At 39.8% G+C, this 14,882-nt stretch overlaps 1 protein-coding gene across 3 annotated transcripts in view; it reads left to right on the forward strand.

Moving 5' to 3' along the window:
• Positions 1-3,794: 3,794 nt before the first annotated feature.
• LOC128693571 (gigaxonin) overlaps positions 3,795-14,882 on the forward strand; it is a 70,640-nt gene continuing 59,552 nt past the window's right edge. Inside the window, exons 1-2 of one of the 3 annotated variants that reach the window (XM_053783353.2) lie at positions 3,795-4,001; positions 11,175-11,362. In XM_053783353.2, coding sequence (XP_053639328.1) covers positions 11,196-11,362 — 167 coding nt within the window. In that variant the 5' untranslated portion in view covers positions 3,795-4,001; positions 11,175-11,195. Of the gene's footprint in view, positions 4,002-11,174; positions 11,363-14,882 lie in introns of those variants that run through there. The other 2 variants (XM_053783352.2, XM_053783354.2) reach the window with 2 other exon arrangements.

Genomic DNA, 14,882 nt, shown 5'->3' on the forward strand with positions numbered 1-14,882 from the left:
TATGTATTATAATCTGTGTAACTGTATTTGTGTATACCTGAATAAACTTACTTATGAGTACGCCAAGAGAACACAATAAGTGTCAGGGACCCAAGATTGTTCATCTGCTTCCCAGCATACATAAGGGGGATTGTCAACAGACCCCTGGCGGTCTTCAAGAGGGAGATAGACAGACACCTAAACTACCCAGAACAAAATGGTGAGATTCATCCAAGAGAGCATGTAAAACAGGATAAATTATAACAGCTGAATGTTGAAGACAGAGTAAAACAACTGAAGTTAAATCACGTTTATAAAATTGCTCACAAACAGTGTCCAGAATATCTTGCTGCCAAGTTTGTCAAGGCTGGGAAGGGAGCTTCACTTGTGGTACCCATTCAGTGGTCAGGCTTCAAATACATTTTATTGTACAGTAATAACGTAGTGGAACAGATTGCCTACACATGTCAAAGCCAGTTATAGCATAAACCATGTTTAGAAGAGAGCCAAAAGGTACCTAATGAATGTAGCGACAGAAAGGGAGGAAAATTATTTTTTATATAGCTAACACATGTAAATATAAATAACTCAAGTTTACCTTATTCCTAGTATATCTCCTTTATAGTATAATAATAAAGTATTGAAAGGACCCCATTGGAAATAAGTCACTTTGTCTAAGTTTTTGGGTCATCCTAGGTAATTACACATATGCTGCTATAAGATAAGATAAGATTTCGTTTGGATTTTTAACCCCGGAGGGTTAGCCACCCAGGATAACCCAAGAAAGTCAGTGCGTCATCGAGGACTGTCTAACTTATTTCCATTGGGGTCCTTAATCTTGTCCCCCAGGATGCGACCCACACCAGACGACTAACACCCAGGTACCTATTTGCTGCTAGGTGAACAGGACAACAGGTGTAAGGAAACGTGTCGGATTTCCACCCGCCGGGAATCGAACCCGGGCCCTCCGTGTGTGAAGCGGGAGCTTTACCCACCAGACCACCGGGCCACTATGTATGATATATTTATTTATTTACTTATTTAGTAATTTGAGCATACATACAGAGGTACAAAAAAAATACAGGTAAAAGCAGCATGCCAAAGCCACTTGTATGCATAGCATTACGGGCTGGCTTAAAATTAACTTAAGATTAACTAAGCAATGATGTAATCAGTGATAAAGCATTATTGTAAACAGATAACAATAAAGCACAAATGAGTATTACAAAGACAGGTCATATGGTTGCATGCATTGCTGTACATTCAGTAGAATGGAGTATTCTGTTAGGTAGTGTACTTAAAGAATAACAAAGTTAGATTGGGTCTTAGGTTTAACATTTATGTGATATAATTGTGATAAAGTATGTACTGTAACTACCTGTAGGTTTAGCGCTTCCTTTTGATTATAATAATTATGTGTACCTGTATCTGAAGAAACTTGCTTACACAACCACCACAAAAGCGAGGTACCCCAACAACAACAACAACAACAACCATAACTACAATCATCACAACAAACAACCCCAACAACAACAAACCCCAACAACAACAAACTCCAACAAGAAACAACCCCAACAACAACAAAACCCACAACAACCCCAACAACCACCACAACAGCGATGAACCCCAACAACAACCACCATCACAACAAACAAGCCCAACAACCCAGCAACAAACAACCCCAACAACAACCACATCAACCACTACAACAGTGATGAACCCTAACAACAACCACCACCGCAACGAAGAGAGAAAACCCCCAACAACTAACCACCATATGCTGCTATGTATGATAATCTATGTAACTGTATTTGTGTGTACCTGAATAAACTTACCATAACCTCAACAACCATCATAACAACCTCAACAACAATCATAACAACCTCAACGACCACCATAACAACCTCAACAACCACCATAAAAACCTCAACAACCACCAAAACCTCAACAACCACCATAACAACAGCAACCATAACCTTAACAGCCACCATAACAACCTCAGCACACATAAGGGGGATTACCAACAGACCCCTGGCAGTCTTCAAGCTGGCACTGGACAAGCACCTAAAGTCAGTTCCTGATCAGCCGGGCTGTGGCTCGTACGTTGGTTTGCGTGCAGCCAGCAGCAACAGTCTGGTTGATCAGGCGCTGATCCACCAGGAGGCCTGGTCACAGACCGGGCCGCGGGGGCGTTGACCCCCGAAACTCTCTCCAGGTAAACAATAACCACCATAACCTCAACCATCATAACTTCAACAACCACCATAAAAACCTCAACCATAACAACCTCAACAACCACCATAACAACCTCAACAACCACCATAACCTCAACAACCACTATAACATCAACCACCATAACAACCTCAGCAACCACCATAACAACCTCCATAATCACCATAACCTCAACCACCATAACCTCAACCATAACCACCATAACAACCTCAATGACCACCATAACCTCAACCACCATAACCTCAGCAACCACCATAACAACCTCAACAACCACCATAACCTCAACAACCACCATAACCTTAACAACCATAACCTCAAAACCACCATAACAACCTCAGCAACCACCATAACAACTTCAACAACCAGCATAACAATCTCAACAACTGCCATAACAACCTCAACAACCACCATAACCTCAACAACCACCATAACAACCTCAATAACCACCATAACCTTAACCACCATAACAACCTCAACAACCACCATAACAACCTCAACAACCACCATAACCTCAACAACCACCACAACAACCTCAACAATCACCATAACCTCAACAACCACCATAACAACCTCAACAATCACCATAACCTCAACAACCACCATAACAACCTCAACAATCATAAGAACCTCAACAACCACCATAACCTCAACAACCACCATAACAACCTCAACAACCATTATAACAACCTCAACAACCACCATAACTTCAACAACCATTATAACAACCTCAACAACCACCATAACCTTAACAACCATTATAACAACCTCAACAACCATAACTTCAACAACCATCATAACCTCAACAACAACCATAACAACCTCAACAACCACCATAACAACCTCAACAATCATAACCTCAACAACCATAACCTCAACAACCATCATAACCTCAACAACCATAACAACCATCATAACCTCAACAACCATTATAACAACCTCAACAACCATAACAACTTCAACAACCATCATAACAACCTCAACAACAACCATAACAACCTCAACAACCACCATAACAACCTCAACAATCATAACCTCAACAACCATAACCTCAACAACCATCATAACCTCAACAACCATAACAACCACCATAACAACCTCAACAACCATCATAACAACCTCAACAACCACCATAACAACTTCAACAACCATAACAACCACCATAACCTCAACCATCATAACCTCAACAACTACCATAACAACCTCAACAACCACCATAACAACCTGATCAACTATCATAACAACCTCAACAACCACCATAACCTCAACAACCATAACAACCACCATAACCTCAACAGCCATCATAACAACCTCAGCAACCATAACCTCAACAGTCACCATAACAACCTCAACAACCACCATAACAACCTCAACAACCACCATAACAACCTCAACAACCACCACAACAACCTCAACAACCATCATAACCTCAACAACCACCGTAACAACCTCAACAACCATCATAACCTCAACAACCATCATAACCTTAACAACCATCATAACAACCTCAACAGCCATCATAACCTTAACAACCTCAACAACAACCACAACAACAACCTCAACAACAACCACAACAACTCCGCCTCCCCTCTAACTCAGCCTCCTTCCTTCCATCCCTCCCTCTCCCTCCCTCATTCTCTCCCTCCCAGCACACAATACAAGGGACTAAACAAGTGTTAAAGAAACAAAATAAGAGGATAAGTAGCAGGAAGGAGGTGGTGAAGCTTGATGAAGCTCAGCCTCTCGTAGAGAAGAAGAAACTGTCTTCAAAGTAACTAATTAGCAGGACAGAGGTAATTCTAAAATATTTTTCTCACTCTTACTCATCTTTACAGTTTCTTAATTCGTGTATTTCTCATTCAAATTTCTCATTGTAATATAGTGTGTGTCAGAGGAGCTGGTTACATACACTTCAGGTTATTGTAGTATACTGTAAAATAAATTTTTCAGCCTGTCAAGGACCCCAGTGGGAATAAGTCACTGTCTGGCTTTTTTTTTTTTTTGTTTCCCTCGGTAATTTACACTATGTATGATAATTGTACTTATGTGTACCTGTGCCTAAATAAACTTTCTTACCATTTGGACAATTTTGGTGAAATCTCACACAAAATTTACCTGTTTTTCACTTTGCTCTTGAGCCAAGGAGTTGGAGCTACCCTCCCCTTTCTGTGATTAGACTTCCCATTACAGGCTGCTGTAAGACCTTTTCACTGTGCCATGGCTCAGTTGGTAGCCACCTCAACTTATATACTAAAGGACCAGGGTTTGATGATAATAATAATAATCATTAATTTTACAAGTGTATGATACAACTTATACAGACTTAGCTGACATCAGTGACATACTATATAGAAAGTCCCTGGTTATATAGAGCATTTTGGGTTAATTTTGACCCCCAGGATGCGACCCTCACTGGTCTGCTAACACCCAGGTACCTATTATACTGTTAGGTGAACAGGGACAGCAGGTGTCTTAAGGAAACATGCCCCAGTGTTTCTACCCATACCAGGGATCAAACCACAGACCTCGATGTGTGAGATGTGTGCACTGCCAACCAGAATGAATGAAATTGTTAGTAAGTTTATTTAGGTACAGGTTCACATGGTACAATTATCATACATAGTAACATATGTGTAAATACCTAGGATAACCCAACAAAAAAGTCAATCGAGTGACTTATTTCCATTGGAGTCCTTGTAATATCATATTATATAAAGCTGTAAATAATATGAGCTAAGATTAATAGCAAGTGCAGGAAGCATAGATATTATTGCTATAACAGAGACCTGGCTCAATCTGAAAGATAAAGAAATGCCTTCTGAATGTTGCATACAAAGCTATATATTATTCCACACTGATAGGATCAACAGAAAGGGTGGTGGAGTAGCGATGTATGTCAGAGACAATTTAAACTGTTGTGTTAGACAAGATATAAAATTAGAAGCATTAGCCACTGAATCTGTTTGGTTACAGCTTCTCAAGGGCCGTGAAAAACTAATCTTGGATGTGATTTACAGACCCCCAAACCTTGAAAGGGAGTGCAGTAAACTTCTCTGGGACGAAATTTGTAACACAGGTGAAATTGCTGACCTAGAAAATGTACAGAGAACCTTCACGGCACGCATAACGGAGATAAAACACCTAAATTACTGGGAGCGCTTGAGGTTCCTGAACCTGTATTCCCTGGAACACAAGCGGGAGAGATACATGGTTATATACACCTGGAAAAATCCTAGAGGGACTAGTACCGAACTTGCACACGGAAATCACTCACTACGAAAGCAAAAGACTTGGCAGACGATGCAACATCCCCCCAATGAAAAGCAGGGGTGTCACTAGCACGTTAAGAGACCATACAATAAGTGTCAGGGGCCCGAGACTGTTCAACTGCCTCCCAGCATACATAAGGGGGATTACCAACAGACCCCTGGCAGTCTTCAAGCTGGCACTGGACAAGCACCTAAAGTCGGTACCTGACCAGCCGGGCTGTGGCTCGTACGTTGGTTTGCGTGCAGCCAGCAGTAACAGCCTGGTTGATCAGGCTCTGATCCACCAGGAGGCCTGGTCAAAGACCGGGCCACGGGGGCATTGACCCCTGGAACTCTCTCCAGGTAAACTCCAGGTAATGGGAGATTTTAACTTTAGACAAATTGACTGGAGCAATTTGACAGGAAATTTAGTTGAGTGACTTTCTTGATACAATTCAGGATTGTTTTTTAAAACAGTGTGTGACAGAACCAACTAGAGGAAATAACCTGTTAGACTTGGTTCTTGTCAGCAGGGAATTGCTAATTAATTATCTTGAGGTTAATGATGAGCTTGGGGAAAGTAATCAGAAATCACTCAATTTTAATATATCATGGAATTACCCTAATAATAGCAATCAAGTCTCTGTCCCTGACTTCTGCTTGGCTGATTTCATAGGACTGAGAAATTACTTGGGTGGGCTGAACTGGAATGACCTGACTATGGGTCAGGTAGGTGGTGATGGTTGCTGACATGACGTGTTACAGAGCATAGTTCTAGCTGCTCAGACAACTTATGTTCCAAATAGGGAAATCAGCTCAAACAAAAATTATCCTAAATGGCCAGACAATAGATTAAAACATTTCATTGGTCAAAAGAGAAGCATATAGTATAGGTGAATCATAAGAGGAGAGAGGCAGTTAAGAAATTGATATATTCAGTTAAAGAGAGAAATAAAAATAGAATAAAAATAAAAAGAGATTATGAGGTTAAGTTGTAAGAGAATTGAAGACTAACCCTAAAGGATTCTTTCAGGTATACAGAAGATTAGGGACAAGATAGGCCCACTCAAAAGTAACTGAGGTCAGCTCATCAACAGTGATAAGGAAATGTGTAGAATTTTTAACACTTACTTCCTCTCAGTTTTTACACAGGAAGACACTGGCGATATTCCAGAAAAGATAAATTGTATAGAACAGGACAATAATAAACTATGCACGATTAGGGTCACAAGTGACATGGTCCTCAGACAAATAGAGAAATTAAAACCTAACAAATCCTCAGGCTCTGATGAATTGTTTGCAAGGGTTTTAAAGGAATGTAAAGAGGAACTTAGCAAACCTTTGGCTAATCTTTTCAACATATCACTACAAACTGGCATAGTGCCAGATAAGTGGAAAATGGCAAATGTAATACCTATTTACAAGGCAGGTGACAGGTCCTTAGCTTTGAACTATAGACCAATAAGCCTTACCTCCATAGTGGGAAAATTTATGGAATCAATTATTCCCGAGGCAATTCATAGCCAGCTTCAGAGGCATAAATTGATTAATGAATCTCAACATCATTTTACAAAGGGGCATTCCTGTCTTACGAATTTACTGACTTTTTTCACTAAGGTATTTGAGGAGGTAGATCATGGTATTGAATATGATATTGTGTATATGGACTTCAGTAAGGCTTCTGATAGAGTTCCACATCAGAGGCTGTTGAGGAAACTTAAGGCACACAGAATAGGAGAAATTTTTTCCTGGGTAGAGGCATGGTTGACAAATAGGCAGCAGAGAGGTTGCATAAATGGGGAGAAAGCAGAATGGGGGCACATTACAAGCGGTGTTCCACAGAGGTCAGTGTTGGGCCCGTTGTTGTTCACAATTTACACAAACGAAATAGATGAGGGAATAAATAGCGACATAAGCAAATTTGCTGATGATACCAAAATAGGCCGATGAATTCATTCTGACGACGTTAGAGCACTCCAGGAAGATTTAAATAGACTGATGCAGTGGTCGGAGAAGTGGCAGATGCAGTTTCATATAGACAAATGCAAAGTTCTAAACATAGGAGAGGAAAATAACCATGCCACATATAAACTAAATAATGTAGATCTTAATATGTATTACTGTTTTCAAAAAGGATTTGAGAGTTCTAGTTAGCAGTAATCTAAAACCAAGACAACAGTGCATAAGTGTTCACAATAAAGCAAACAGAATCCTTGGTTTCATGTCAGGAAGCATAAGTAATAGGAATCCTCAGGTTGTTCAACTCTCTATATCCTTGGTTAGGCCTCATTTAGATTATGCTGCACAGTTTTGGTCACTGTATTACAGAATGGATATAAATGCTCTGGAAAATGTACAGAGGAGGATGACAAAGTTGATCCCATGTATCAGAAATCTTCCCAATGAGGATAGGCTGAGGGCCCTGATTCTGCACTCTCTAGAAAGGTGTAGAATTAGGGGGGGATATGATTGAGGTGTATAAATTGAAACAAGAATTAATAAAGGGGATGTAAATAGCATGCTAAAAATATCTAGCCTAGACAGGGCTCGCAGCAGTGGTTTTAAGCTGGAAAAATTCAGATTCAGGAAGGATATAGGAAAGCACTGGTTTGGTAATAGTGTTGTGGATGATTGGAACAAAGTCCCGAGTACTGTTATAGAAGCTAAGACGTTGTGCTCATCATCAACACCCTTAAGAACAAGGCAGGAGACATAAACAACTTGCCTACTTTTATGTACAAAAAAGCTTCACAAGTACTGACACCAATTATTGCAACACTCTTTAACAAATCCATTGAATCCTCCACCTTCCCAGCAGTTCTCAAAATAGTGAGGGTTACCCCGATCCACAAAGGAGGTGATCAAGCCGACTTGAATAACTATAGACCAATATCTAACTTACCACTACTCTCTAAAATCTTTGAAAAATTAATTCATAGATGGATCTATTCTTACCTCATCTCAAACAACATACTAAACCCCTGTCAGTTTGGGTTCAGGAATAATAAAAGCATAAATGATGCTATTATACACATACTAGAGCTAATATATACCGCCCTCGAGAAGAAAGAAATCCCACTGGGAATTTTCATTGACTTACGTAAAGCTTTTGATTCAGTCGACCATGAATTGCTGCACACTAAATTAACACACTATGGTATAAGAGGCCACTCCCTCAACTACCTAAAGTCATACCTTAGTAACAGAAGCCAATACATGTATGTGTATGCAAATGGTGCAAACTCTTTCACACAACCAATCACAGTAGGAATCCCACAGGGAAGTGTCCTAGGACCACTCCTCTTTCTCATCTACATCAATGACCTACCGAATGCATCACAGCTACTCAAACCCATATTATTTGCAGATAACACTACATACGTCTTCTCACACCCAAACCCAGCCATACTCGCCAACACTCAATGCTGAATTGCAGAAAATATCTACCTGGATGATTTATTTATTTATTTATTCTTTATTTGGAGAAGCACCTGAAGTCGGTACCTGACCAGCTGGGCTGTGGCTCATACATTGGATTGCATGCAGCCAGCAGTAACAGCCTGGTTGATCAGGCTCTGATCCACCATGAGGCCTGGTCACAGACCGGTCTGTGGGGGCGTTGTTTCCCCCCTGTGGCTCGTACGTTGGATTGTGTGCAGCCAGCAGTAACCGCCTGGTTGATCAGGCTCTGATCCACCATGAGGCCTGGTCACAGACCGGGTCGCGGGGGCATTAATCCCCGGAACTCTCTCCAGGTAAACTCTCCAGGTAAACATGATACATAGTTGCACAAAACCTATTTCATTCAGTTTGGAACCAGATCTGCAAATGTTCCACTTAACATAACACTAAATGGATCACCCATCACAAGACTCACAGAGGGAAAATTCCTAGGAATCCACCTAGACAGTAGCCTCAAATTCCAGACACATATACAACAAATTTCCAAGAAAATCTATAAGACAGTAGGCATACTATCAAAGATGTGGTACTATGTTCCACAATCGGGTCTCCTTGCACTGTATCATTCACTCATCTACCCTTATCTCACATATGGAATTTATGCATGGGGGTCAGCAACATCAGATCACCTAAGTCCACTAATAACCCAGCAAAAGGCTACAATCAGAATGATTCCAAATTCCCAATCATGACAGCACACTCCACCTCTATTCAAAAGTCTAAATTTGCTCACCATAAAGAACATCCACACTTATTCATGTGCCTACTACATACATAGAACAATACATGCAAACAAACCCACCACTCAAACTTCTCCTCACCAACCTTAACAGGACACACGACCATAACACAAGACACAGATCTCTTTTTGATGTACCCCTTGTCCATATCACACGGTGTAAAACTCTATGCACATAAAGGGCCCCAAAATCTGGAATTCATATACCAGAACATACTAAAGTAACCAGGCCTGAAAATCAATTTAAGACTTCTAAAAAACCACTTGCTCGCCCAGGACTAAATAATCTACACTCAATATTTAACATTACCAATAATTCTCCAAGTTACTTAAATCTTAAAACTTCAAGGCAACATATAGTAAATTGATCATCTTGTTATACTGTACTACAGTGTAATGCAACAAATTGTACTTCATATTGTAAATTGTTTACTGTAATTTCTACCATTGAACCTTTCATTGCTTGTTAATTTTAAGTTAATTTTAAGCCTGCCCATAATGCTTTGCATACAAGGGCCTTTTGGCATGTACACTCAACTACTATAATCCCTTATACAACTATGTATCATGTCCAAATAAAATATGAAAAAATAGGTTAGATAAATACATGAGTGGGTGTGGGTGGGTGTGAGTTGGACCTGACTGGCTGGTGCTACTGGGTCAGGTGCCATGCTCCTGACTGGGTGGGCCATTGGTCTAAGCTGGGGGTTGATATGAACCTGCCCTACATGGGCCAGTAGGCCTGCTGAAGTGCTCTTTCTTTCTTATGTTCTTATGTTCTTAAAACAACATCTAATCAGTTATTATATTATATGACTTCTAGTTTATTAAACATCTGCCAATCCATGAAATATTACTGCTTGAACCATTACCTGGAGAGAGTTTACCTGGAGAGAGTTCCGGGGGTCAACGCCCCCGTGGCCCGGTCTGTGACCAGGCCTCCTGGTGGATCAGAGCCTGATCAACCAGGCTGTTGCTGCTGGCTGCACGCAAACCAACGTACGAGCCACAGCCCGGCTGGTCAGGAACCGACTTTAGGTGCTTGTCCAGTGCCAGCTTGAAGACTGCCAGGGGTCTGTTGGTAATCCCCCTTATGTATGCTGGGAGGCAGTTGAACAGTCTCGGGCCCCTGACACTTATTGTATGGTCTCTTAACGTGCTAGTGACACCCCTGCTTTTCATTGGGGGGTATGTGCAGCTTCAAGATTTTTGTTCTTAATAACCTCCACCTTGACTACCTCGCATTAGTATTAAGATTAAACAAGGATTTTAATAAAAGATAACCACTCTTACCTCGTCTAGATTTAAGTAGTTATTATATACTAGGATTAGTCTGCCTGAAATGCCCTGGCATGATAGTGACTTTCTTTGTACTTAGCAAACCAAAATTGTAATTACACATTGTAACCTTTACAAAGAAATAAAATCATTATTTTTTCTTTTTTATTATGGTCAAGAAACATTTACTTTGCAGAACTACAAATTGCAATGTGAAAATTTTTGCTAAATTGTTTTAGGTATGTGTAGTGGCTGAGAAAATGAATCGTCAAGAGTATACCACAGGGACACTACATGCATCCAGGGTTCTAAAAGAGCTGTCAACATTTCGACATTTTGCAGCTCTTTGTGATGGTACGGTGAAGCTCTCTGACGGAACTGTGAAAGTTAGCAAAGCTCTCCTAGCTGCTGGCTGTCCATATTTCAAGTAAGATTTTGATATTTTTATGTAACTACACTTACCATTCTTTGCTCAGTAATAGCCCACATGGAGACAGAAACTCAGGAGACTAATTGAGCTGTATATTTTGACCCCTTTCTGGGATCCTCTTCATATAGATCAATTAATTGCCTGAGTTTCTGTCTCCATGTGGGTTAGCATTGAGCACTGTCAAGTGTTCATTACACTTTAGTTATTCATTACCATTCATTTTTAATTCTGACAATATTGCAATATTTAAGTTTTCCCTCTTCAGATAGGTGCATTTTTCTTGTTAATGTCATTTAATTTTCTGTGTGTTCATTTACACATATAAATTGTGATATCTTGTATGTAGCACACTTGTTAGATGAGGCTGTCCATGTAAGCATAGCATAGTGGTTGTACTACCATGGGAGAAGTAACAAGGAGAGCCCCTTTGCTCATTAGATACATAATCTTTCATTGTCTCCAGAATAATTTCTGCTTTGAATTTTAAGTCATTGGTTGGCAAAACATCTTCATAATAAAGATTCCAATTTTTGTCTTATTCATCATAGCACTGCTTTATGGCCTGTGACTTGCTCACCAACTTTGGATGTCTTGCTCTGTCCAGGGCTTTGGTAGCATGGCTCCTATTTACATTTTAGGAATACTAATTCACTCACATCAGGCAGTCTCTTATGGATTCCATATGAGGATTCATAAGATAAGATTTTGTTCGTATTTCTAACCCCAGAGGGTTAGCCTCCGAGGATAACCCAAGGAAAGCAGTGTGTCATCAAGGGACTGTACTCGCCTAGTTGTGGTTGCAGGGGTCGATTCACAGCTCCTGGCCCCACCTCTTCAACTGGCCTCTACCCAGTCACTCTTCCCGCTCCGTGAGCTTTTTCATACCTCTTCTTATTTCCTTTGGGGTCCTCAATATTGGCCACCAGTTGCCTAACACTCAGGTACCTACTTATTTGCTAGGTGAATGAGACAGTAGGCGTAAGGAAACACACCCAGTGTTTCCACCCTTGTTGGAGGTCAAACCACAGACACTGTGTGAGGCGAAAGCATTGCCTACCAAGCCACGGGACATGGTCATAGCTCTTCACTACAAAATCTTGATGGTCTGCTCCATATTCTCTACTTTTGCATTACTCCTTCAGTAAATATTGGTTTCTCATTATTCTCTCCTGATTGATACATTGCTAACCTTCCATATTTCTTACATTTTTTTTTTATCACCTCTTTGTGTTTCTTTTGTCACATTTTTGTTTTTAATTGCAAGCAGGCAGCATATGTAAACTGCTCAAATGAAAATGTATATTAATACAAATCAATGAAAAAACATAACTAAGAAAAATTAAAATAGTACATGTATAATAAAAACATGTTTATAGAGGGGTCACAGATATATCAGATCACTTTCTAGTTGTAGCTGCAGTGAGAGTAAAAGGTAGATGGGATACAAGGAAAATAGAAGCATAAGGGAAGAGAGAGGTGAAGGTGCATAAACTAAAAGAGGAGGCAGTTAGGGTAAGATATAAACAACTATTGGAGGATAGATGGGCTAGTGAGAGTATAGGCAATGGGGTCAAAGATGTATGGAGTAGGTTTAAGAATGTAGTGTTAGAGTGTTCAGCAGAAGTTTGTGGTTACAATAAAGTGGGTGCAAGTGGGAAGAAGAGCGATTGGTGGAATGATGATGTAAAGAGAGTAGTAAGGGAGAAAAAGTTAGCATATGAGAGGTTTTTACAAAGTAGAAGTGATGCAAGGAGGGAAGAGTATAGAGAGAAAAAGAAAGGTTAAGAGAGTGGTGAAGCAATGTAAAAAGAGAGCAAATGAGAAAGTGGGTGAGATGTTATCAACAAATTTTTTTGAAAATAAGAAAAAGTTTTGGAGTGAGATTAATAAGTTGAGGAAGCCTAGGGAACAAATGGATTTGACAGTTAAAAATAGGAGAGGAGAGTTATTAAATGGAGAGTTAGAGGTATCGGGAAGATGGAAGGAATATTTTGAGGAATTGTTAAACATTGATGAAGCTAGGGAAGCTGTGATTTCGTGTATAGGGCAAGGAGGAATAACATCTTGTAGGAGTGAAGAAGAGCAAGTTGTGAGTGTGGGGGAAGTTTGTGAGGCAACGAGTAGAATGAAAGGGGGTAAGGCAGCTGGGATTGATGGGGTAAAGATAGAAATGTTAAAAACAGGTGGAGATATAGTTTTGGAGTGGTTGGTGCTATTTATTTATTTATTTATTTTTATTTGGACATGATACATAGTTGTACAAAGAAATATAGTGATTGGGTGTACATGCCAAAAGCCCCTTGTATGCAGAGCATTATGGGCAGGCTTAAAAGTAACTTAAGATTAACTAAGCAATGATATATTCAGTGATAAAAATTGTAGCAAACAAATCACAACATGAAGTACAAATGAGTATTTCAAATAAGAAGCATTATAGTAATAAAATTGTAGCATAACAATGTATAATATAATCCTATCAAATCGAATAAAATCAATGATTTGTAGTGCAGAAACAGGTCATATGGTCATTAGATGAGTTACTGTGCATTCAAGGGAATGGAGTATTCTATTACGTAATGTGATTAAAAAAAAAACAGTGTGATAGGGTCACAGCTTATACATTTATGAGATACAGTTATTCAGTATTTATTTAGTTGTGGGTGAGTAAGTGGTTTTTAAGAAGAGTCTTGAATTGATAAACAGACAGTGTTTCTTTTATATTCACAGGTAATGAATTCCAGATTTTTGAGCCTTTTATGTGCATTGAGCTTTTACATAGAGTGAGATGGACACGGGGAACGTCAAAGAGTGATCTGTGCCTTGTGTTATGGTCATGTGTTCTGTTGAGGTTGGTAAGGAGATGTTAGAGGGGAGGGTTTATATCTGAGCTTATTGTTCTATGTATGTAATAGGCACAATAATAAGTATGGATGTTTTGTACGGTGAGTAAGTTTAGAGTTTTGAATATTGGTGGGGTATGCTGCCTGGAGTGGGAATTCGTTATCATTCTGACTGCAGCCTGTTGTTGGGTAATTAATGGTCAGAGATGATTTATTGTTGTTGAGCCCCATGCACAGATTCCAATGGTGAGATAGGGGTAAATGAGTGAGTGATATAGGGCCAGGAGAGCTGATTGTGGAACATAGTACCATATCTTCGATAGTATGCCTATGGTCTTGGAGATTTTCTTGGAAATTTGTTGTACATGTGTTTGAAATTTGAGTCTATTATCAAGGTGGATTCCTAAGAATTTTCCATCTGTGAGCTTTGTGATAGGTGATCCATTTATCATTATGTTAAGAGGAACATCTGTAGTTCTGTTCCCAAACTAAATGAAGTAGGTTTTGTCAATATTGAGAGTAAGTTTGTTAATCATCATCCAGGTAAATATTTTCTGTAATTTGGTATTTACAGTATTGGCTAGTATGACTGGGCTTGGGTGAGAGAAGACGTATGTTGTGTCATCTGCAAATAGTGTGGGTTTGAGTAGTTGTGATGCATTTGGTAGGTCGTTTAT

Source organism: Cherax quadricarinatus, unplaced genomic scaffold (assembly GCF_038502225.1).
Source record: "Cherax quadricarinatus isolate ZL_2023a unplaced genomic scaffold, ASM3850222v1 Contig160, whole genome shotgun sequence".
Taxonomy (NCBI): domain Eukaryota; kingdom Metazoa; phylum Arthropoda; class Malacostraca; order Decapoda; family Parastacidae; genus Cherax; species Cherax quadricarinatus.